The 25,639-nt window shown below is 43.8% G+C and overlaps 2 protein-coding genes across 5 annotated transcripts in view; both read right to left on the bottom strand.

Moving 5' to 3' along the window:
* Nucleotides 1-10,919, bottom strand: part of ANAPC4 (anaphase promoting complex subunit 4) — a 35,611-nt gene extending 24,692 nt beyond the window's left edge. For 2 of the 4 annotated variants that reach the window (XM_038752784.1, XM_038752787.1), the window contains exons 1-3: nucleotides 10,860-10,919; nucleotides 8,827-8,945; nucleotides 3,830-3,935 (exon numbers count right to left, since the gene is read on the bottom strand). In XM_038752784.1, coding sequence (XP_038608712.1) covers nucleotides 3,830-3,935; nucleotides 8,827-8,934 — 214 coding nt within the window. In that variant the 5' untranslated portion in view covers nucleotides 8,935-8,945; nucleotides 10,860-10,919. Of the gene's footprint in view, nucleotides 1-3,829; nucleotides 3,936-8,826; nucleotides 8,946-9,304; nucleotides 9,372-10,614; nucleotides 10,656-10,859 lie in introns of those variants that run through there. The other 2 variants (XM_038752785.1, XM_038752786.1) reach the window with 2 other exon arrangements.
* Nucleotides 10,920-19,444: 8,525 nt separating this feature from the next.
* Nucleotides 19,445-25,639, bottom strand: part of ZCCHC4 (zinc finger CCHC-type containing 4) — a 40,181-nt gene continuing 33,986 nt past the window's right edge. Inside the window, 3 exon segments of the mRNA XM_038751944.1 lie at nucleotides 19,445-19,553; nucleotides 19,556-19,582; nucleotides 19,585-19,610. Coding sequence (XP_038607872.1) covers nucleotides 19,474-19,553; nucleotides 19,556-19,582; nucleotides 19,585-19,610 — 133 coding nt within the window. The 3' untranslated portion in view covers nucleotides 19,445-19,473.

The raw sequence follows: 25,639 nt of genomic DNA, 5'->3' as shown, positions 1-25,639 counted from the left end.
ACCACCAGGAATCCAGGGGGGCCACCTGCAGCCAGGTTAGAGAAGCAGCGTGGCTCAGTGGAAAGAGCCCGGGCTTTGGAGTCAGAGGTCATGGGTTCGAATCCCGACTCCACCACATGTCTGCTGTGTGACCTCGGGCAAGTCACTTAACTTCTCTGCGCCTCAGTTACCTCATCTGTAAAATGGGGATGAAGACTGTGAGCCCCACGTGGGACAACTTGATCACCTTGTATCCCCCCCCAGCGCTTAGAACAGTGCTCTGTACATAGTAAGCACTTAATAAATGCCATCATCATCATCATCAGAGAGCAGTTGACACGGTTGGAAACAAAACACATCCCATTTCAGGATTAATCAAACACATGCCCTCTAGGCTGTAAACTCATCATGGACGGGGAACGTTGTCTATCAACTCTGTTATAGCATATTTTATTATTATATTGTATTAGTATACATATAGAAGCAGCGTGCTTCTATAAAGCAGAAGTGCTTTAGAGAAGCAGCGTGGCTCAGTGGAAAGAGCCCGGGCTTTGGAGTCAGAGGTCATGGGTTCAAATCCCGCTCTGCCACTTGTCAGCTGTGTGACTTTGGGCAAGTCACTTAACTTCTCTGGGCCTCAGTTACCTCATCTGTAAAATGGGGATGAAGACTGTGAGCCCCCCGCGGGACAACCTGATCACCTTCTAACCTCTCCAGCGCTTAGAACAGTGCTTTGCACATAGTGAGTGCTTAATAAATGCCATTATTATTATTATATTGTATTAGTATACACTTTATACTTTATTGTATTAGTATATTTTATGCTTTAGAGAAGCAGCATGGCTCAGTGGAAAGAGCCCGGGCTTTGGAGTCAGAGGTCATGGGTTCAAATCCCGGCTCCGCCACTCGTCAGCTGTGGGACTTCGGGCGAGTCACTTCACTTCTCTGGGCCTCAGTTACCTCATCCGTCAAATGGGGATTAAGACTGTGAGCCCCACATGGGACAACCTGATCTCCTTGTAAGCTCCCCACCGCTTGGAACAGTGCTTTGCACATAGTAAGCGCTTAATAAATGCCATCATTATTATTATATACTAATCATTCATTCAATCGTATTTATTGAGTGCTTACTGTGTGCAGAGCACTGCACCAAGCGCTTCGGAAGTACAAGTTGGCAACATATAGAGACGGTCCCTACCCAACTGTGGGCTCACAGTCTAGAAGGGGGAGATAGGTACTATTAATTAATATTAGTACTATTAATATACCTATAATATAGTATTATACTGTACTCTCCCAAGAGGTTAGTACAGTGCTCCACACACAATAAGCGCTCAATAAATATGATTAACACAGGTAACTAATTCCTCCCCAAATCTTCTCATCCTCTGCATAATCCAATGGGAGATTCCATCATGCCAGAAACATCTGACTAATCAGCATTTGAGGACCCACTGTTGGGTAGGGACTGTCTCTATGTGTTGCCAATTTGTACTTCCCAAGCGCTTAGTACAGTGCTCTGCACATAGTAAGCGCTCAATAAATACGATTGATTGATTGATTGACATCCAGATGAATGAGATACGAAGTGACGTTGTAGGGTGGGAAAGAAGGGCTGGGTGTGAGCCCGCTGTTGGGTAGAGACTGTCTTTATATGTTGCCAATTTGTACTTCCCAAGTGCAAAGTACATTTTTACTGTGTACATATTTACTATTCTATTTATTTTATTTTGTTAATATGTTTTATTGTCTGTCTCCCCCTGCTAGACTATGAGCCCGCAGCTGGGTAAGGACCGTCTCTATATGTTGCCAACTGGTACTTCCCAAGCGCTACAGTCCTCTCCCTCTCCATCCCCTCCACCTTACCTCCTTCCCTTCCCCACAGCACCTGTATATATGTATATATGTTTGTCCGTATTTATTACTCTATTTATTTATTTATTTTACTAGTACATATCTATTCTATTTATTTTATTTTGTTAATATGTTTGGTTTTGTTGTCTGTCTCCCCATTCTAGACTGTGAGCCCACTGTTGGATAGGGACCGTCTCTATATGCTGCCAACTGGTACTTCCCAAGCGCTTAGTACAGTGCTCTGCACACAGTAAGCACTGAATAACTACAATTGATTGATTGATTGGACTTCCCAAGCGCTTAGTACAGTGTTCTGCACATAGTAAGCGCTCAATACGATTGATTGACTGATTGATTACAGTGCTCTGCACACAGTAAGCGCTCAATAAATACGATTGACTGATTGATTACAGTGCTCTGCACACAGTAAGCGCTCAATAAATACGATTGATTGATTGATTACAGTGCTCTGCACACAGTAAGTGCTCAATAAATACGATTGATAGATTGATTACAGTGCTCTACACACAGTAAGCGCTCAATAAATACGATTGATTGATTACAGTGCTCTGCACAAAGTAAGCGCTCAATAAATACGATTGATTGATTACAGTGCTCTGCACACAGTAAGTGCTCAATAAATATGATTGATTGATTGATTGATTGATTGATTACAGTGCTCTGCACACAGTAAGCATTCAATAAATATGATTGATTAATTGATTGATTACAGTGCTCTGCACACAGTAAGCGCTCAATAAATACAATTGATTGATTGATTACAGTGCTCTGCACACTGTAAGCGCTCAATAAATATGATTGATTGATTGATTACAGTGCTCTGCACACAGTAAGCGCTCAATAAATACAACTGATTGATTGATTGATTACAGTGCTCTGCACACAGTAAGCGCTCAATACGATTGATTGATTACAGTGCTCTGCACATAGTAAGCGCTCAATAAATACGATTGATTGATTGATTGATTACAGTGCTCTGCACACAGTAAGCGCTCAATAAATATGATTGATTGATTACAGTGCTCTGCACACAGTAAGCGCTCAATAAATACGATTGGTTGACTTATTACAGTGCTCTGCACACAGTAAGCGCTCAATAAATACGACTGACTGACTGACTGAATGAATGCTCTGCAGACAGTAAGTGCTCAATAAATATGAATGAATGAATGGGGAAAACCCGCAAAATTTCCACTCATGCCCCTACCTGTTCCCTTCCCGACTCCGCTGGGGATTGGAAGAAGTCTACTGAGCTAGAGAGACTCTCTCAGAGTCAGGAGGCATTCCGGTCTGTTTCCCATCTCCTCTCCCATTTCCCAGGGCCAGGTTTTCCCGGCCCGTTCAACCACAATCAATCAATCAATCAATTGTATTTATTGAGCGCTTACAATGTGCAGAGCACTGTACTAAGCGCTTCGGAAGTACAAATTGGCAACATATAGAGACAGTCCCTACCCAACAGTGGGCTCACAGTCTAAAAGGGGGAGACAGAGAACCAAACCAAACATACTAACAAAATAAAATAAATAGAATAGATACGTGCAAGTAAAATAGAGTAATAAATCTGTACAAACATATATACATATATACAGGTGTTGTGGGGAAGGGAAGGAGGTAAGATGGGGGGATGGAGAGGGGGACGAGGGGGAGAGGAAGGAAGGGGCTCAGAGCTACCTTTCCCGCCTCTATCTATTTTTTGGTCTCAGAACTACTTTAGAAATCAATCAATTGTATTTATTGAGCGCTTACTGTGTGCAGAGCACTGTACTAAGCGCTTGGGAAGTACAAGTTGGCAACATATAGAGACGGTCCCTACCCAACAGTGGGCTCACAGTCTAGAAGGGGGAAGACAGAGAACAAAACCAAACATATTAACAAAATAAAATAGAATAGATATGTACAATGAGATGAGACTTTTACATAGCACCTTAATGCAGTGTGACTGTAAATGTGTTCATAATAATTCTCTCCGTACTTTTGCCATCGGGTCGCCACGCTAGCGCCGTCACTTCCTTCCCCGTGTTTTCGTTCGGTGGTAAACTCCAAACCCGCTGAAAGTTTGCAAGTCGATGGAGCAAAACCTGAGAAACGGCAATAAAAGGTCGGAAAATAAGAGGTTCTTCTTCAAACTCCGGTTTCTAAAATAAGCATATAATAATGATAGCATTTGTTAAGCGCTTACTACGTGCAAAGCACTGTTCTAAGCGCTGGGGAGGCTACAAGGCGATCAGGTTGTCCCACGGGGGGCTCACAGTCTTAATCCCCATTTTCCAGATGAGGGAACTGAGGCACAGAGAAGTGAGGTGACTTACCCAAAGTCACACAGCTGACATGTGGCGGAGCCGGGATTATGACTCCTGGCCCTAATAATGTTTATATTTGTATCTTTCTCCCCTAGGGGAAGCAGTGTGGTCTAGAGAAGCAGCGTGGCTTAGTGGAAAGAGCCCCGGCTTTGGAGTCAGAGGCTGTGGGTTCAAATTCCGCTCCGCCACTTGTCAGCTGTGTGACTTTGGGCAAGTCACTTAACTTCTCTGGGCCTCAGTTCCCTCATCTGGAAAATGGGGATTAAGTCTGTGAGCCTCACGTGGGACAACTTGATTACTTTGTATCTACCCCAGCGCTTAGAACAGTGCTTTGCACATAGTAAGCGCTTAATAAATGCCAACATTATTATTATTATTATTAGTGGATGGAGCGTGGGTTTAGGGGTCTAATCCCGGTTCCACCGCTTGCCTGCTGTGGGACCTTGGGCAAGTCACCTCACTTCTCTGTGCCTCAATCACCTCATCTGTAAAATGGGAATTAAGACTGTGAACTCCATTTGGGACAGGGACTGTGTCCAAACCGACAAATTTGTACCTAGCCCAGTGCTTATCACGGTGCCTGGCACGTAGTAACTGCATAACCAATTCCACAATAATCATGATTTTTATTATTATCACGTAGTAACTGCATAACCAATACCCCAATAATCATAATTATTATTATTATTAAACTCCTTCAGGGTAGGGATCATGCCTTTAACCCTGCTGCACACTACCAAGTGCTTAGTTCAGTGCACTGCACGTAATACGTGCTCAATAAATACTGCCAATTAATTAACTGATGACTGCCAGGGCCACTACATACCATGGAGCACACCAACAACTAGGAAAAGGAGAAAGGTGGCAGAGTGTACTTAGAGGAGACCCTAGAGTTAATTGACTGTTGACGCTCACTAAATACGGCTGATTGATTGATTGATTACCTCAATGAAACGGGCAGTTCACCAATATACCCTAGGAAGCTTGAAAATAGTCGAAACCTAGATCGGATCACGATGTCGACGAGCAGACCCTGGCTACGCTTCAACTGCAACAACCGCGTGAGTCCGATGTCAGAACGAACGTCTTAAAAAGTGAGGTTTCGGGGTGCGGTGAGCCCAGAAGCAAAGATGTGCGGTTGGAAGAGGTGAATCAAAATTGGGCTAGGCCATGCAAACGGGATTTCCAAGCCGTTTCCCAAAAAAACCTGGGCAAAGGGAGGGCATGGGGGCCAGGATCCAAGAGGGAACCGTGATTCTGATGTAGCTGATGCCGCCGGGTTCGGATTATCACCAGATTGCATGACAGTATCTCCACCCACCTCTGCCTGGATTCATTCATTCATTCATTCATTCATTCATTCAATTGTATTTATTGAGAGCTTACTGAGCACTGTACTAAGCGCTTGGGAAGCCCAAGTTGGCAACATCTAGAGACGGTCCCTACCCAACAGTGGGCTCGCAGTCTAGAATCAATCGTATTTATTGAGCGCTCACTGTGTGCAGGGCACTGTACTAATCAATCAATCGTATTTATTGAGCGCTTACTGCGTGCAGAGCACTGTACCAAGCGTTTGCGAAGTACAAGTTGGCAACATACAGAGACAGTCCCTACCCAACAGTGGGCTCACAGTCTAAAAGGGGAAACAGAGAACAAAACCAAACATACTAACAAAATAAAATAAATAGAATAGCTATGTACAAGCAAAATAGAGTAATAAATATGTACAAACATATGCACGTATATACAGGTGATGGCACTTAATAGTAACTCTTAGGTTTACTAAGAACTGAATTACCGTTTTTTCCATCTGTTTCCAGTGGATAGCGCATTTATTCTGCTTAAGTTGTTTTAAAATTATAAAGTAATAATTGACTTAAAAAGCACGTTTTAGTCCAATATGTTATCGTGAACCTCCCACCCCGGTGCTTTATTAAACACTTATATATAATCATTATTATACATTTTTAAACAAGGCCAAGGTAATCAGGTTGTCCCACGTGGGGCTCATAGTCTTAACCCCCATTTTACAGATGAGGGAACTGAGGCACAGTGAAGTTATGTGACTCGCCCAAGGTCTCACAGCAGACGAGTGGCAGAGCCGGGATTAGAACCCACGACCTCTGACTCCCAAGCCCGGGCTCTTTCCATTGAGCCACGCTGCTGCTGTCTAGAAGGGGGAGACAGACACCAAAACCAAACGTATTAACAAAATCAAATAAATGCAATAAATCTGTACAAAGAAAATAAACAGATAAATTTATCTGGGAGTGAGAAAGGCGTGGGTTCTAATCCCAGCTGTGCCACTTGTCTGCTGACCTTAGGCAAGTCACTTCACTTCTCCGGGCCTCAGTACCCTCGTCTGGAAAATGGGGATTGAGACTGTGAGCCCCAGGTGGGACAAGGGGCTGCCTCCAACCCGATTTGCTTGTACCCATCCCAGCGCTTAGTACAGTGCCTGGAACAGAGTAAGTGCTTAACAAATACCACCACCATCATCATCGTGTGTGTCCAGAGCAGTGGCTCAAACCTGGAGGCTTGCTAACGGCACGGGCATCATTATTCCGGCCACATGTGGCCAGAATAATCATGATGGTATTTGCTATTATTAATAATAATAATAATAATCATCATCATCATCAATCGTATTTATTGAGCGCTTACTATGTGCAGAGCACTGTACCAAGCGCTTGGGAAGTACAAATTGGCAACATATAGAGACAGTCCCTACCCAACGGTGGGCTCACAGTCTAAAAGGGGGAGATAATAATGGCATTTATTAAGCGCTTACTATGTGCAGAGCACTGTACTAAGCGCTTGGGAAGTACAAATTGGCAACATACAGAGACAGTCCCTACCCAACAGTGGGCTCTCAGTCTAAAAGGGGGAGATAATAACGGCATTTATTAAGCGCTGACTATGTACAAAGCACTGTTCTAAGCGCTGGGGGAGATACAAGCTGATCAGGTTGTCCCACTGGGGGCTTGCAGTCCCAATCCCCATTTTCCAGATGAGGTAACTGAGGCACAAAGAAGTGACTAGCCCAAAGTGACGCAGCTGACGACTGGAGGAGCCGGGATTTGAACCCGCGACCTCTGACTCCAAAGCCAAGGCTCTTTCCACTGAGCCACGCTGCTTCAGCTGTTGAGCGCTTACTATGTGCCGAGCACTGTTCTAAGCGCTGAGGGGTCCTGCCAAGCAGAATAGTTTGGTGTATCCCGGTATGGGGGGTACGGTCAGGGTTTCTGATGCCAATGTTGTGTTGGCACCACTGTCCGTTAACAGCACGGGAACCCTGGACTGAAAGGAGGCACGGGGGGGTAATACATTCATTCATTCAGTTGGATTTATTGGGCGCTTACTGGGTGCAGAGCGCTTAGTACAGCGCTCTGCACCCAGTAAGCGCTCAATAAATATGATTGATGATGAAAGTAAAATTCGGCAACGGATAGAGACAATCCCTACCCAACCACGGGCTCACGGCCTAGAGAAGCAGCGTGGCTCGGCGGAAAGAGCCCGGGCTTGGGACTCAGAGGTCACGGGTTCTAATCCCGGCTCCCCCACATGTCTGCTGTGTGACCTTGGGCAAGTCACTTCACTTCTCTGAGCCTCAGTTCCCTCATCTGTCAAACGGGGATTAAGACGGTGAGCCCCACGTGGGACAACTTGATCGCCTTGCGTCCCCCCCAGTGCTTAGAAATGGTGCTTTGCACATAGTAAGTGCTTCCTCTCCTCCTTCCCCTCCCCACACCACTTGTATATATATATATATTTATACAAATATATATATATTTGTACAGATTTATTACTCTAATTCTTTCACTTGTACATATTTACTATTCTATTTATTTTGTTAATGATGTACCTGTAGCTTTAATTCTATTTGTTCTGACGATTTGGACACCCGTCTCCGTGTTTTGTTTTGTCGTCTGTTTCCCCCTTCTAGACCGGGAGCCCGTTGTTGAGTAGGGACCGTCTCTATCTGTTGCCGACTTGGACTTCCCAAGCGCTTAGTCCAGTGCTCTGCACCCAGTAAGCGCTCAATAAATACGATTGAATGAATGAATGAATGAACAAATGCCATCACTATTATTATTATTAGAAGGATGGTCTGGAAGGGGTCAATCCATCCATCCATCCATCCATCCGAAAGAGCACGGGCTTTGGAGACAGAGGTCATGGGTTCAAATCCCAGCTCCGCCACATGTCTGCTGTGTGACCTTGGGCAAGTCACTTAACTTCTCCGAGCCTCAGTTACCTCATCTGTAAAATGGGGATTAGGACTGTGAGCCCCACGTGGGACAACTTGATCCCCTTGTATCCCCCCCAGCGCTTAGAACTGTGCTTTGCACATAGTAAGCGCTTAACAAATGCCATCATTATTATTATTATTATTATCATCATCATCATCATCAATCGTATTTATTGAGCGCTTACTATGTGCAGAGCACTGTACTAAGCGCTTGGGAAGTATAAATTGGCAACATATAGAGACAGTCCCTATCCAACAGTGGGCTCACAGTCTAAAAGGGGGGAGACAGAGAACAAAACCAAACATACTAACATACTAACAAAATAAAATAAATAGAATAAATAGAATATATATATATTTATAAATTATCCATCCATCCATCCATCCCTCCCTCCCCTCCAACCAGGGTGTTCTTACCTCCCCAACTTTGTTGGCCAAAGCGATGAGGTCCCTCTTGGGGGACCAGGCCATGTAAATGATCTCCTGGGGAAGCTGCTTCTCGCCCACCTGTCGGAAGGCCGGCATCCTGCTCAGGTCTGCAAGAAGGACCAGAGGGTTAGTACAGTGCTGTGCACATAGTAAGCGCTCAATAAGTATGATTGAATGAATGACAGGCCAGGCCAGGCCGGGCGTGATCGGTGAGGGGGCGTGGATCAGTGGAAAGAGCCCGGGGTTTGGAGTCAGAGGACATGGGTTTAAATCCCGACTCCGCCAATTGTCAGCTGGGTGACTTTGGGCAAGTCACTTCTCTGGGCCTCAGCGACCTCATCTGTAAAATGGGGATAAAGACCGTGAGCCCCCAGTGGGACAGCCTGATCACCCTGTAACCTCCCCAGCGCTTAGAACAATGCTTTGCACATAGTAAGCGCTTAATAAATGCCATCATTATTATTACTTTTATGGGGCGTGATCGGTGATGGGGCGCGGCCCGTAGGGGGTGTGATCGGTGGTAGGAGAAGCAGCGTGGCTCAGTGGAAAGAGCCCGGGCTTTGGAGTCGGAGGTCATGGGTTCAAATCCCAGTTCCGCCAAGTGTCAGCTGTGTGACTTCGGGCAAGTCACTTCACTTCTCTGCGCCTCAGTTACCTCATCTGTAAAATGGGGATTAAAACTGTGAGCCCCCCGTGGGACAGCCTGATCATCTTGTAACCTCCCCAGCGCTTAGAACAGTGCTTTGCACATAGTAAGCGCTTAACAAACACCATCATTATTATTACGAGGCGTGGCCTGTAGGGGGCGTGATCGGTGATGGGGCGCGGCCTGTAGGGGGCGTCATATCGGCGATGAGGCGTGGCCTATAGCGTGGCTCAGTGGAAAGACCACGGGCTTTGGAGTCAGAGGTCATGGGTTCGAATCCCGGCTCCGCCACCTGCCTGCTGTGTGACCTTGGGCAAGTCACTTAACTTCTCTGAGCCTCAGTGACCTCATCTGTAAAATGGGGATGCATCAGCATCATCATCAATCGTATTTATTGAGCGCTTACTGTGTGCAGAGCACTGTACTAAGCGCTTGGGAAGTCCAAGTTGGCAACACATAGAGACGGTCCCTACCCAACAGTGGGCTCACAGTCTAAAAGGGGGAGACAGAGAACAAAACCAAACATACTAACAAAATAAAATAAATAGAATAGATATGTACAAGTAAAATAAATAAATAGAGTAACAAATATGTACAAACATATATACATATAGATATATTCCAGGATTTAGAGTAACAAATATGTGTATATATATATATATATATATATATATATGTATATTCCGGGATTAAGACTGTGACCCCCTTCCTTCCTCTCCCCCTCGTCCCTCTCTCCATCCCCCATCTTACCTCATTCCCTTCCCCACAGCACCTGTATATATGTTTGTACATATTTATTACTCTATTTATTTATTTATTTTATTTGTACATATCTGTTCTATTTATTTTATTTTGTTAGTATGTTTGGTTTGTTCTCTGTCTCCCCCTTTTAGACTGTGAGCCCCCTGTTGGGTAGGGACCGTCTCTAGATGTTGCCAATTTGTACTTCCCAAGCGCTTAGTACAGCGCTCTGCACATAGTAAGCGCTCAATAAATATGATTGATGATGATGACCCCCACATGGGACAACCTGATCACTTTGTATTCCCCCCCCAGCGCTTAGAACAGTGCTTTGCACATAGTAAGCGCTTAACAAATGCCAACATTATCATTATCATTATTATTATTACAGGGGTCGGGATCCGTGATGGGGCACGGCCTGTAGGGGGCGTCATCGGCGATGGGGCGTGATCGGTGATGGGGCGTGGCCTGTAAGGGGCGTGGCCTATAGGGGGCGTGGCCTGTCCTCGGCCCCGCCCCCTCGCCCAATCCCGCCCCTTCCTGGGAGCTCGTCAAAGCCGTCCGCGCGCGCGCGCGCGCCCCGCCCCCCTCCTCGCGCCTCCAGCACGCGGCCGACTGGGCCGCTTTACCGCACCCGAAAGAGTCCCGCCGCTTCCGCCGAACCGCCGCTCTCCCAGCCCCGCGTCAGGGAGGCCAATCCGCCAGCGCGCGCACGCGCGCCGGATAAAGCACTTCCGGGCCCGGGACTTCTTCCGGGAGAGAGCCCTGGCGCCCGCCCCCTGCAACTGTCACTCCCTCATTCATTCATTCATTCATTCATTCATTCATTCATTCATTCATTCAATCAATCAATCAATCAATCAATCGTATTTATTGAGCGCTTACTATGTGCAGAGCACTGTACTAAGCGCTTGGGAAGTACAAATTGGCAACATATAGAGACAGTCCCTACCCAACAGTGGGCTCACAGTCTAAAAGGGGGAGACAGAGAACAAAACCAAACACACTAACAAAATAAAATAGAATAGATATGTACAAGTAAAATAGAGTAATAAATATGTACAAACATATATACATATATACAGGTGCTGTGGGGAAGGGATGGAGAGGGGGACGAGGGGGAGAGGAAGGAAGGGGCTCAGTCTGGGAAGGCCTCCCAGAGGAGGTGAGCTCTCAGCAGGGCCTTGAAGGGAGGAAGAGAGCGAGTTTGGCGGAGAAGAGAGCTAGCTTCATTCATTCATTCATTCAATTATTACTCTATTCATTTATTTATTTATTTATTTTATTTGTACATATCCATTCTATTTATTTTATTTTGTTAAGATGTTTGGTTTTGTTGTCTGTCTCCCCCTTCTAGACTGTGGGCCCACTGTTGGGTAGGGACCGTCTCTAGATGTTGCCAATTTGTACTTCCCAAGCGCTTAGTCCAGTGCTCTGCCCATAGTAAGCGCTCAATAAATACGATTGATGATGATGATGATGATTCACTGGTATTTATTGAGCAATTACGGTGTGCATAGCACTGTGCTAAGCGCTTGGGAAGTCCAAGTTGGCCACACCTAGAGACGGTCCCTACCCGACAGCGGGCTCACAGGCTAGAAGGGGGAGACAGACAACAGAACAAAACATATTAACCAAATAAAATAAATAGAAAAACATGTACAAATAAAATAGAGTAATAAATCCGTACAAACATATATACAGGTGCAGGCTAGAAGACAACAAAACAAAACGTATTAACAAAATAAAATAAATAGAATAAACATGTACAAATAAAATAGAGTAATAAATCCGTACAAACTTATATACATATATATAATAATAATAATGATGGCATTTGTTAAGCGCTTACTATGTGCAGAGCACTGTTCTACGCGCTGGGGGGGATACAAGGTGATCAAGTTGACCCACGTGGGGCTCACAGTCTTAATCTCCATTTTACAGATAACTGAGGCTCAGAGAAGTTAAGTGACTCGCCCAAGGTCACACAGCAGACATGTGGCGGAGCCGGGATTCGAACCCATGACCTCTGACTCCAAAGCCCGGGCTCTTTCCACTGAGCCACGCTGCTTCTCTATATATAGGGGCTGTGGGGAGGGGAAGGAGGTATGGGGGAGGAGGGGGCTCAGGGTGGGAAGGCCTCCTGGAGGAGGTGAGCTCTCAGTCCGTTAGTCCATCGTATTTATTGAGCGCCCACTGTGCGCACAGCACCGTATACACTGCTTCTCTAGAAGCTTTCCTCAGTGGAAAAAACCCGGGCTGTTGGGGGAAGGGGGTCAGAGGTTGTGGGTTCTAATCCCGCCTCCGTCACTTGTCAGCTGTGGGACTTTGGGCAAGCCATTTCACTTCTCTGGGCCTCAGTTCCCTCATCTGGAAAATGGGGATGAAGACTGGGAGCCCCCCATGGGACAACCTGATCACCTTGTGTCTACCCCAGCGCTTAGAACAGTGCTTGGCACATCATAAACGCTTAAATACTGTCATTTATTATTATTATTATTCTCTGGGTCTCAGTTCCCTCATCTGTAAAATGGGGATGAAGACTGTGAGCACCCCCATGGGACAACCTGATCACCTTGTGTTTACCCCAGTGCTGAGAACAGTGCTTGGCACATAATACGCGCTTAACAAATACCATCCTTATTATTATTCTTATTCTCTGGGCCTCATTCATTCATTTATTCAATCGTATTTATTGAGCGCTTACTGTGTGCAGCTCCCTCATCTGTAAAATGGGGATGAAGACTTTGAGCCCCACGTGGGACAACCTGTCAACCTTGTGCATACTCCAGCGCTTAGAACAGTGCTTGGCACATAATAAGCACATAAATACCGTCGTTATTATTATTATTCTCTGGGCCTCAGTTCCCTCATCTGGAAAATGGGGATGAAGACTGTGAGCCCCACGTGAGATAACCTGTCGACCTTGTGTCTACCCCAGCGCTTAGAATAGTGCTTGGCACATAATAAGAACTTAACAAATACCATCGTTATTATTATTATTATTCTCTGGGCCTCAGTTCCCTCATCTGTAAAATGGGGATGAAGACTGAGCCCCGTGTGGGACAACCTGATCACCTTGTGTCTACCCCACTGCTTACAACAGTGCTTGGCACATAATAAGCACTTAACAAATACCATCATTATTATTATTATTATTCTTCTCTGGGCCTCAGTTACCTCATCTGTAAAATGTGCTCTGCACATAGTAAGCGCTCAATAAATACGATTGATTGATTGATTGATTGAGGTAAAGTAAATAATTAATTACACATACACACTGAGGATGGTATAAACAAATGAAGAGCTGGCTGATAGGATATGACTCCAGGTTACATTGTCCTCTCCCAAGCACTTAATACAGTGCTTTGTACATAGCATTCAATAAATACGATTGAATTCATTAATCGGGGAAGGCTTTTTTTTAAGGTTTTTATTATTAAACTGTAAATAAAACTAGATTGTAACCTCGTTGCGGACAGGGAACGGGTCTAGCAACTCGTATATTGTACTCTCCCAAGCGCATAGAACTGATCTGAAAACAGTTAAGTGCTCAATAAATATGATTGATTGATGGATGGAGAAGGTGGGACTTTTTAGGAGGGCATGGTGTGTGGGGAAAGCTGCGGTCTGTCAGATTTGGGGTGGGAGGGAGTCCCTAAGTGTTTAACTAGCTCATTTACAATTGATTGATTGATTGATTTAGCTGTGATGCTAATTAAGACAGCATTAATGCTAATTAATGCAGCATTTCCTGAGGAGGGAGGAGCCCACTGGAGACCAGGGATAACAAGCAGCAGCCCCCTCTGAATACAGTTCCTGCAGCCATCACCCCTTTCTCCGGGTCAGATGGGGCTATTCCCCAGAGAAAATACTGACTTTTCTCCGCTCTCCATCCTCAATGGGGGGATGCAAGGGGTGAGTCTATAGCATCTCACCTAAAATCCCAATTTTCAAAAATCTTTGCCTTTTCCATCATCATCAATCGTATTTATTGAGCGCTTACTATGTGCAGAGCACTGTACTAAGCACTTGGGAAGTACAAACTGGCAACATATAGAGACAGCCCCTACCCAACAGTGGGCTCACAGTCTAAAAGGGGGAGACAGAGAACAAAACCAAACATACTAACAAAATAAAATAAATAGGATAGATATGTACAAGTAAAATAAGAGTAATAAATATGTACAACCATATGTACATATATACAGGTGCTGTGGGGAAGGGAAGGAGGTAAAATGGGGGGGATGGAGAGGGGGAAGAGGGGGAGAGGAAGGAAAGGCCTCCTTTCCAAAAAGTTGAGTCATCACCTGTAAAAATCCTTGATGACGGGGATCACGTCTGCCAACCCTACCGTGTGGTATTCTCCCAAGTGCTTAATATAGGGCTCTGTGCCAGTAAGATAAGGGTTCAGTAAATACCCTGATAGATTTGTGCTCAATAAATATCACTGATTGAATGTGTGAAGTCCTGGAGAAGTTATTAGGGTTAAAGATAAAAGGGGGTCGATAATTGGTTTGATTAACGAACTGTTAGATTACTGACTTGTCAACTTTTATGTGTTTTTAACGGGATTACCATAATGGCATTTGCACAGTGTATGTTTTTTCATTTTCAAGACCGAATGGTAAAGGTAGGCATTTCCCTAGGATTCTTCCTCGTGGAGTACCACAGAACCCTGTGACCGTTTCAAGTGCCTGGCATCCCTGAAAAAATAATTCAGGACCAGAATGTGGAGTTAAGATGATGTGACAACTTGATTCTCTAGTGACTTTTTTACAAATCTAGTTGGCCTTGAGTGAGGCACACCTAATGTAACCTTAAGCCAAAACGCTTAAAATTTATTTTGAGGACTAATGTTGTGAAGTGGTAAATAGTCTTCGAGTGATGTGGAAGGCAGTCTGTAATAATACAAAAGTTGGTGGCAGCATTTGGAACAGGTTTAAGAGTGACTCCATTTCCGCACACTCTTTTCCTCACATTAACGGCGTCTCATTTTCACACCAAACCTAGGAGTTGCTGAGGGGAGTAAAATTGGTCCTAGGGCAGGGAGATTCCTGTTTAGAATGTAGTTGAGAATTAAAAAGTTCTAAACCAAAGGGCTTAAAACATTAAAGGATGTGAAACGGCATGTTTTCTTGAAAGTTACGTTTATTCAAAAATATCCCATTCACATAAAATTCAGCAAGAATATTTTATTCCTTTTTGGTCTCCTACACCACCAAGTTCAGAGGGCTGCTGGTAGAAGTGGAATTGAGAAGTAAAGCACACATGACAGATAGTCCTCAGCACTCTCTCCAGAAGTAAAAGTGTCAGCATTTATTGAGCACGCACTAATAATAATAATGATGGCATTTGTCAAGCGCTTACTATGTGCAAAGCACTGTTCTAAGCGCTGGGGTGGGGGATACAAGGTGATCAGGTTGTCCCATGTGGGGCTTACAGTCATCATCCCCATTTCACAGATGAGGTGACTGAGGCTCCGAGAAGTTAAGTGACTTACCCAAGGTCACACAACAGACATGTGGTGGAGCCGGGACTCGAACCCATGACCGCTGACTCCAAAGCCAGTGCTCCTTCCACTGAGCCACGCTGCTTCTCTAAGCATTTTAGAAGTATAAACAAGTGACATATTCCCTGGCCACAAGGGGCTTACACTCTAACAGGAAAGACAAACATACAATACTTACAATGAGAGTGATTAAAGTTCACATATCTACATAAATACAAGGACGGTGGAAGTTCATAAGCGATAATATGTTTGGTTTTGTTCTCTGTCTCCCCCTTCTAGACTGTGAGCCCACTGTTGGGTAGGGACCGTCTCTGTATGTTGCCAACTTGTACTTCCCAAGCACTTAGTACAGTGCTCTGCACACAGGAAGCGCTCGATAAATATGATTGATTGATAAAGCTGGCTGAAGAGACAATGTGGCTCAGGTTACTGGGCAATCCATCAGGGAAACCTTGTTGGAAAAGGGGGAACTTTAGGAGGGATTTGAACATAGAGGGAGTTGTCTGGAATCAGATCTTTCATTCAGAACTCTCCAACTCTGTTCACTCTTTCAAATCCCAGCAGTAACTAGTTCTATCTCCCTTCCTTGCCCCATAAAAATCATTCATTTATGCACTTGGATCTGTACCCTTTGAACATTTGATATTCACCCCACCCTCAGCCCCCACAGCATTTATATACATAGCTGTAAATTACTTATATTAATGTTGTCTCCCAGACTGTAATCTCACTGTGGCCAGAGAACGTGTCTACCAGCTTTTTCCCCAACGTTTAGTATAGTTCTCTGTACACAGTAAATCCTCAATAATACACTGATTGATGTGATGCTACAATCCACCTAATTAATTGTATTTATCGAGTACTTACTGTGTGCAGAGCACTTTCCTAAGAGCTTGGTAGAGTACACTGTAACAGAGTTGGCAGACATGTTCCCTGCCCACCACGAGCATATTAATATAAATAAATTATGGATATGTGCATAAGTGCTGTGGGCTGAGGAAGGGATGATTAATGGGTGCAAGATCCAAGTGAAAGGGCGACACAGAAGGGAGTGGGAGAAGATGAAATGGGGGCATAGTCAGGGAAGGCCTCTTGGAGGAGAAGGGCTTTTAATATGGTTTTGAAGATTGGGAGAGTGAAGGGCTGTAGGATGTGAAGAGGGTGGAGAGCTTGCACTTAATACTCTTTCAAAATCACATAAACTCAATAAAAGCATCAATTGTACGTTTTCCCCTCTCACTTCCTGTGACTGTGCTCCCTCAATATAAACAAATCCGATCCGATACGCAAGGACCTCAACTGTGATTACACTTGAAAGTATTCAAGTACGTAACGCTGGGGATCCTTGTGGATGCTGCTGGAAAGAAATGCTAAGAATTCTGCAAGAATTCTGCATTTTCACTTGCAGGTTTGGAGGACGTAATTAGTGCCTATAAGCCATTTATAACCATGCGTTTGCTGACAAAAGGTCTAGCATAATAAATAACACCATCAGTTGGGGGACATACAGCCCAATGATTACCTCATTGTCTTCATATTTATATTTAGTGTCAGAATTATTCCAGCGAAATGACCTGAAGATGGCATTAAATGAAGCATAGTGGGCAAGGAAGGCACAGGGCATGCACTTGTAGTCGACAGTTGCTCCCAACATTGCTTCTATTTGAGTGAACAGTCCCATCCGCAACCCCCACGTTTATTTTTCTCCTTGCTGTTTTTATATCGAAGCATTTACTAAGTGCTTACTATGAGCCAAGCACTAACCTAAGCACTGGGGTCAATACAGTTGGGTCATTATAAGGTACCCACTAGGGTAGGCTGGTGATGGAAAGTAGCCAGAGCAATTCTGATCCATAGAGAATATCTGCATAGACAGCAAAATAAGATTCCGACACCATAGGATTCACTGTTGCTACCAAATGAGCGAAGACGGATTTATGTTGCCAATTTGGTCCTGGGAACGTGCTCCATTAAGATTTTTAAAAGAAGTGTTGCCAAATATAGGACTAGAATTCTAAACCACCATTCTGATCTGGTTTAAGCACATTCTTCTCCCTGGAGCAGCAATAACTAGAAACAGATATAGACTCTCAATATCTTCATGTCTATGTTTCTGAAAAAATGGATTAAGAGCCCTCTTCCTAGAGCAAAGTCACAGTGTCTGTGTCTGTACAGGAAAGACCATTGGCAACCCTAACGGTCCTCAGGGTCAACCTTGCTAGCCATAGCTAACGCATTATCAAATAAAAGGGACATTAGTTATTAATCCTTTTGGTCAAAGATCAGCACCAGCAGGCCGAAGAGCAGTAGGTTGAACTGGTGTAGAGAGGGTAATCTTCTTGTGTATGTATGTGGGAGTCAACCCAATTGGTACCTGCTCTCTGGGAGTGATGAAGGCTCTCCTGCCTTCAGCCTGGATTCTGGGAACTGCCTTGAGCCAAGAGGGATAACGAGGGCTGAGTCGGACAACTTAGCGGCCTGAACTGCAGTCTAGAATGAGGTAGCCATGGTGACGTCAAGGTTTCTGGGAAGGGCTGAAAAGTTGGGCTAGTGGTAAATGGCTCCCTGCCTGCTGCACAGACCATGCTAGGTTGGTGTTTAACGTTAAATTTATCACGGGCAGCTTTGACCTCACAGTGAAATTTCCCACAGTTAAATTATCATCAAAAAACCCACCACATCTCCCTGCCAATCCTGGGGAGAAATGAAAGTGAGTGACTGAGATAGAAACTTGCCGAGTTAGGGGAACGGATGGAGAGGCGGCCCCTCTGAACCGCTCCCTCAACTGCCTCCCCAAGGTAAGCGGGGCTGGCTGGTCGTGGCACACTATACACAAAAGACAGGGGAGGGCAGTTGTGGAGAGGGTGGTAGACACTGTGTGTAGCAACACTCCCAATTAACATGCTGACAGTCTAGGTGACGATGCTACCAAGGGTCTGAGAGAGGGAGGAAAAATGAAAGGAAAAGGACCAGGGGATTGGATGTGCATCATCAGCATTCACAAAATTGAGTTGTCTCTGTGCAACTGCAAATTCCAAGAAATCTACGAGCCTAGTAGGCACCAATAAACCACTTAATACTAATATACCAAAAACATCCTGAAAGTATTAAAAAAATTAAATATTTAATGGTAATGTAACCATAATATTCATGGAGGTTTTACCTGCCAGGAAACCTAAACACCTAGGCATATCCACCCCAAGAAAAAAAGCAATTAATTTTTACTGTGCTTTTCAAGCAGGTTGAAAACAACTCTGATCTATTATTTGGTTTTAATAATAACGCACTGTTTAGCAGTCTCTCATTTTAAGCTGGTCCATTTTTTTGGAATTTGATTCTCAATAAAACTAGCACCATGATACTGAAGTAAATATCCGATTACTGTGTGGCTTATAGCCTCTGCAGACACAACCTTATACACATTTTAATTCATTCTCTCAAAATCCTTGAGAGTAAAGTGGAATCCAGGAATTAGTTATCCCCACTAACAAAAGGGGAAGGCCAAAGAACTAAAATGTTAGGTGATTCTGGATCGCCAGTAAGATAGTTATAGAACCAGGCATAAGATCTAAGTCTCCTGCTCTCTGGGCCTGGTTCCGTCTACTCCAGGACCAGAGCAACCTGTTTGCCCTTATATTAAGCTTATCGCTTTGTAAAAGGACAGGATTTAAGTCCAGTACGGCACTCACAGAAAATGGCATCAGAGGTGTATTTATAAATCTTTCTTATTCTTTGGTCACTGAACATTCAACGGCAAGAATATCGATAGGTCTTTTTCTTTTTTCCTTACAATGGTAGTATGACTCATAGAATGTCTTTCAGGGTCTCCATTTTCATCTTGTTCCCTTTTTTTTCTTCTGCTTTCTGACAGCTCTGAAAAACAAGGTGTTAAATTATGCTAGAGGAAAAGCACCAGGAATTGCAGATGATATGCTAAAGCCCAATTAAATGGCTTACAAAATAAACAAATACAAGAGCTGCAAGAATTTACAGTAGTGTAAGAGTAAGTCCATAAATTCCTGAAGCATAATAACAAGAAGTTAAGTCAGAAGCCTGACCAGGCAAAATGTTGTTCAGGAAAACAGATTTCTTTGAACGATGGCTACTGTGATTCAGCTCGGTCTATCCAGGTAAAACACATGACCGAGGTAAACGGACAGGCCAATGAGAAATCAAGTTTTTGGGTTTTTTTTTTCATCTGTTCTGCTCAGCACAGCATTTCCGTCTTCAAATCCTTGAGTTACAATTTCTGGAAAAAGCACCAAGCTCTGGGAGGTACCATAGGTGTGTATATATAGCTAGCTAAAATGGAACAGATGACACTAATTGCAGATCCTGTTTTATAAGCTCTGGAGTTCATTTCTCTGTCCTCAAATTAAGCAAATCTTCTTAAATCCAGAACCCATGGCAAATGAGATGTGGCTGTCCCCTGAGCATTTTATCTGTTTCTTTTGTGTGCTTTGCAGAACATAAAAAAACCTCTGCCTTCTGTTACCTTGTGCCATTTAAAGCAATCAATCAATCAATCATATTCATTTAGCACTATTCATTCATTCATTCAATTTAATTTATTGACCGCTTATTGTGCGCAGAGCACTGTACTAAGTGCTGGGGAGAATACAATGAAACAATAAGCAGACACATTCCGTACCCACAACAAGTTTGCTATGTAGAGGGGGTGAAAGACATTAAGCACTGTACTAAGAGCTTGGGAGAGTACAATAAAACTGAGTTGGTAGATAGGTTCCCTACCCACAATGAGCTCAAAGTCTAGAGAAGGCAGTTCATTCATTCATTCAATCGCATTGATTGAGTGCTTACTGTGTGCAGAACACTGTACTAAGCACTTGGGAAGTACAAGTTGGCAACATATTAAATCTACCATCTACAATATACAGTCTCCAGTCTAGAGAAAACAGTGAGTTTGCAGGGACTGAATGAATGAGGTCTCAGAGAAAGCTCACCTTAGAAAGTTAGAAATAACACACCAGGAAGGTGAAGATGCTTGGCTCATACCACTGATTTCATTCATTCAATCGTATTTATTGAGCGCTTACTGTGTGCAGAGCACTGTACTAAGCACTTGAGCACTGTACTAAGCGCTTGGATTTCTAGTTGGCCCATTTTGCTTGGCTCTCAGGAATGAGAGGTTTATTACCATGTTCATGAGAAAGGCCATCAGGTCTTGAATATGATAATAAAAGTGTGCTGCCTAGGACTGTCACTCAGGTTTCTTGGCAATGCACTGGCTGAAGAAGTGGGCTCTGTAGTACCAGAGGCCAAATATCCTGACACATCGGGGGTTAATTCGTGCTGGGGCTCAGCCCCGGGGCCTATCCCAGATTCTCAGCACCTCTTGGAGAAGGCTCCGCAAGGTTGGGGAGAAACCCTAGGGCACAGGATATAGATTCCTGACAGAAGGAGGGTAACTTATTTTTTATGAAGTGCTTACTATGTGCCAAGCATTGGAGTAGACATAAGGAAACCAGATTGCACAGAGTCTCTGACCCACATGGGGCTCACAGAGGCAGAACAGATAATATATCCCCATTGACAGCTACAATCAAGAGACACAGAGAGGTTAGGTCACCTGCCCTCAATGACACAGCAGGCAAGGCCCCTGAGTCCCAGCCCTTTGCTCTCTCCATTCCACTTTAGCAACCTAAAGGGGAACAATGCAAGTTTTAACTAAAACTTGCTCTGTATGCATAGAGGTATAAACACATTTTATCTTTTTTAAAATCCACTTAGGCTTATGGCTCTTCTACCTTTGCTACACACCTAGCTCTGACTTGGGAAAAGGCCAATAAAAATCACTGGTCTAGACTGCTTTCCAGTAGTAGTAATAGTAGCAGTAGCAGCAGCAACAGCAGCGGCATTAACGGTATTTACTGAGCACCCGATGAGTGCCAGAGAAAGCATACAACACGTTTTCTGGCCTCAAGGAACTTACACTAATATGGGAGAAAAAAGAAGGCAAGACAGAGACCGAGGCTCACCTCTGGGACATAAACCTCCACTCTCTCCATTCTAAAATAGGACCTTCTCAATAAAAAAAGAGCCCTCTCCTCTCCCAAGTCTTAAAAAAGGAGTATTCTGAGACGCCTGCTTACTTTGGGAATGTCAACATGGGAAATATTTCTAGTACCCGGCAAAGGCAGCATGAAAAATCATGCAAATACTTTCCAAAAACCAATTCACCTCTCTCTCCCCATTTACTCTCGGGTTATATCTAGACTGTGAGCCCACTTTTTAGACTGTGAGCCCACTGTTGGGTAGGGACTGTCTCTATATGTTGCCAATTTGTACTTCCCAAGCGCTTAGTACAGTGCTCTGCACATAGTAAGCGCTCAATAAATACGATTGATGATGATCTATCCACATGAAGTGGGAAGCAAGGGACTGAAGTCAGGAGCAGCAGAGGGCCAGGAATGTGGGTGAAAGTTGAAGAGGCTATGAAATGCTCAGGCTGCACTGTGGCAGATACACTCCTATGGATGGTGCGGACGGCTCTAGAGAAGAGTACCAAAGACCAATAAGCATGAAGGCCCTGGCTCAAAATTTGGGACTCTGGCAACCTTCAGTGGGGAAAAAGATGGGGTGCTGAGGCCAACAGCATGCCCACCTTCCTGTCCCCTGCTGGGCTGTGACACATCTGCCATCTTGAGTTTAGCGGGTGGGGGGGATGACTAGACAGCTTGGTGGGTTGTCACGAATAAGAATCACAGGTTGTTTTAAGGGGATAGGTATGTAGTGGTCAATCAATCGATTGTATTTGCTGAGCACTTCCTGTGTGCACCTTTTAGACTCCCCCTTTTAGATTGTGAGCCCACTGTTGGGTAGGGACTGTCTCTGTATGTTGCCAATTTGTACTTCCCAAGCGCTTAGTACAGTGCTCTGCACATAGTAAGCGCTCAATAAATACGATTGATGATGATGACGATGATGCACAGCACTGTACTAAGCACTTGGGAGAATGCAACATAATAGAGTTGGTAGACACATTTCCTGCCCACAGTGAACTGTCCCTGGAACTGTGGACCTCCAAATGGGTGGAAGTCTAGGGCAGCAGATCCTTAACCCTGTTCTGATTGTACCTCTGTCTCTTTATTCGCTTGGTTGGTTTCATGCCACCGCAAGTCCTCTGTTTGAAAAAGGGTCCCAAAATAAGGTTCTCCCTTTGCAGCAAATCTTCCAGAGCAGCATCACCAAACTTACAGAATACTGTTGATCGGGTCTAACTGGGAGCCCATTTATTTAGGGTCTTGCCTATAACCGGACTTTGACTTCCTGATATCATGTTGGATGGACATTAAAGTATGAAGTCCAACATTTTGAGGACTGAACAATAATTCTCACAGTGATCATTCTAGCTTCCGGCTTTGTAATCCCCCATTTAGTTTCTGTTATGAAAGGGTTACTCCTCTGATGAAGACTGATGATGATTTAACACACCTACTGAAGTCTAGGAAAATCTCTGAGACAATTTAGTGAAGATTCCCCGATACACAAAACTAACACCTCCCTCTGGCTCATTCACTCAGAAACCAGGTAATTAGACTGCACAGAGCGATTCCTTCAGAAGACAACCTGAAAAAATAAAATGAGTTCTGAAGGAAAACGTCTCAGACCTGTCCAAATATTCAAAGGAATAATGCTGCCACGCAAAATGGCCACCGATTCGTAAAGCTGAACCACGCTGGTTGTCAGAGGATACAATTTTTCCCTCCAAAACAGAACTTATAAGGATTATGGAAAAATAAATTATAAATTAATTAATCATTCATCCGAGGAATTCAATTGCCCCAAGATTCATCCTTCAAATTGCATGGGGTTTTTGGGCAAATGTTAAAAATCTCAGAGTCATTACCCACAAGAGGGAGCCAATATCATTCCAGTACACAATAAAAACAAATGAATAAATAACAGCTATAAAACTATTGAGCACAAAGCCTATCCCTTGCACACGCTGAAGCCTATGGATGTGCCAAAGAAGGGCCAGAAAATGTATTTCAATGAGTGTTTCATCTGAGAAAAACCAAATATCTTCAGGTTTTGCCTGCAAATTTCACTGATTAAAATACTTTCAGAGTAATACGTAAGGGTGATTGTGAACAATAACCTATGTAAGAACCACTATGCAACACCACAGGAAGAATACAGAGAACACTATTTGAGCCTGCTTTTGCAAGGACAATTTCCCCCAAGATATTAGCTCACTATACTGAAGTGATGAGATTTAGAAACTGTGATAAAATGGAGAACCCTGAGATAACCAGTGTACGAATCTACATGGTTTTAGCAAAATGAACCCTTGGGGGGAAATTCAAAGGAAGGCCTGATTTGCAAGAAAAGATTAAGAAAATTATTGTTGAAGGGCATGAGGGCTGTTTTCATGTGACCTGCTTGTAAGAGAACCATATAACTGCTTACAGTGCACATAGTACTGTTGATGTTGGTTTTCATAGAAAGTTTTCAAAGTACAAGGAGTCTTTCTTTCTGACTTTCAACAGGGTTCGGTTTAACAGAACTCAGTCAGATATCTATCCTATTCTTACAAATATCGCTCACCTTTCAGTACTTGCTCTAGCTAAAAAGAAATGCCCACCAGCTAAAGGAAGAATAGACACAAAGAGTGATTATTTAAAATATTACCAAAAATTCAGGGGAAAGAAAATTTAGGTGACATTCACAAGGTTAGACTATGACTCAGAGAAATGATAAAAAATTCACTCTAAGAAAATAAAAATGAGTATGGACAGGGAAGAATACAAACTATTTAAAATACAACTCTGATCCTTGGTATTCTCCTTCCCTAATTCCTGTGTTTGTACCTGATGTTGGTTAGCCCAGCTGGGATGTTTGACCTTTGAAAACTGCTCATCTCCCCTACTCCGTCTCCATCTGGCATTGCCTATGCACTTATATCTACATTACCCTTTAAGTAGTTGGTATTCATCTCACCCTCAGCCCCATAGGACTTACATATATACCCGTAATTCACTTTAATGTCTGTCTCCCCTTCTAGACTGTAAGCTCCTGATAGGCAGAGAAATCATATCTGCTGTAGTGTACTCGCCCAATGCTTGGTACAATACTCTGCACATATTAAGAGCTCAATAAATACCACTGATTGATTTGATTGATTGGCAATAAACCAGGGCCTTCAGGAAGTTTAGCTCTTTTCAAAATTATAATATTATTTTCAACTTTGCTGGAATCATCGCTACAAATGTTGGCAGTACAGTCAGTTCTATAACGTGGGGGTTGTGCACCTCAAGATCCTTGCGTTCAGGAAAACTCACTTTCCGGTCCGGTCCCCACACCGTGACCGATGCCAAACCACTTTTTCTGAATTGTGCGGTGCTGTGTCCATGCTTTTGGAAAGTTCCCAATAGCACTCCATCGAAACACATAATGAAACGTATTACGGAAAAAACGACTAGAATCTGATTCATCTTCCACTACAGAAGGGTATCAGATTGAAAAATAACCAGAACCAGACTTTTAAAAAGTCATTTCAATGACTTTCTACAAACGTCTGTTCACTATGACAAAACAGAAATGAAATGCCATTGCTTTACTTTTTGCTATATTTGTGTTGGCAATTCTTTCTTGTTCCGCTCTCTCACTACTCTGAATGTGCATCTGGAATAATAATAAGGATGGTATTTGTTAGGTGCTTACTATGTGCCAAGCACTGTACTAAAGACTAGATGCAAGAGAATCAGATTGGGCACAGTTCCTGTCCCACATGAGATCTGTCGTCTAGAAGGAAAAGAAAACAGATATTTTATCCCCATTTTACAAATGAGTTAACTGAGACGTGTGAGAAGTTAAATAACTTGCCCAAGGTCACACTACAGGTAAGGCACTGCAAGGAATAGAATCCAGATAGCTTG

The sequence above is a fragment of the Tachyglossus aculeatus genome, chromosome 10 (assembly GCF_015852505.1).
Source record: "Tachyglossus aculeatus isolate mTacAcu1 chromosome 10, mTacAcu1.pri, whole genome shotgun sequence".
Taxonomy (NCBI): Eukaryota; Metazoa; Chordata; class Mammalia; order Monotremata; family Tachyglossidae; genus Tachyglossus; species Tachyglossus aculeatus.
Note: the sequence above shows the minus strand (reverse complement) of the source record. Positions and strands in the feature narration are given on the sequence as shown.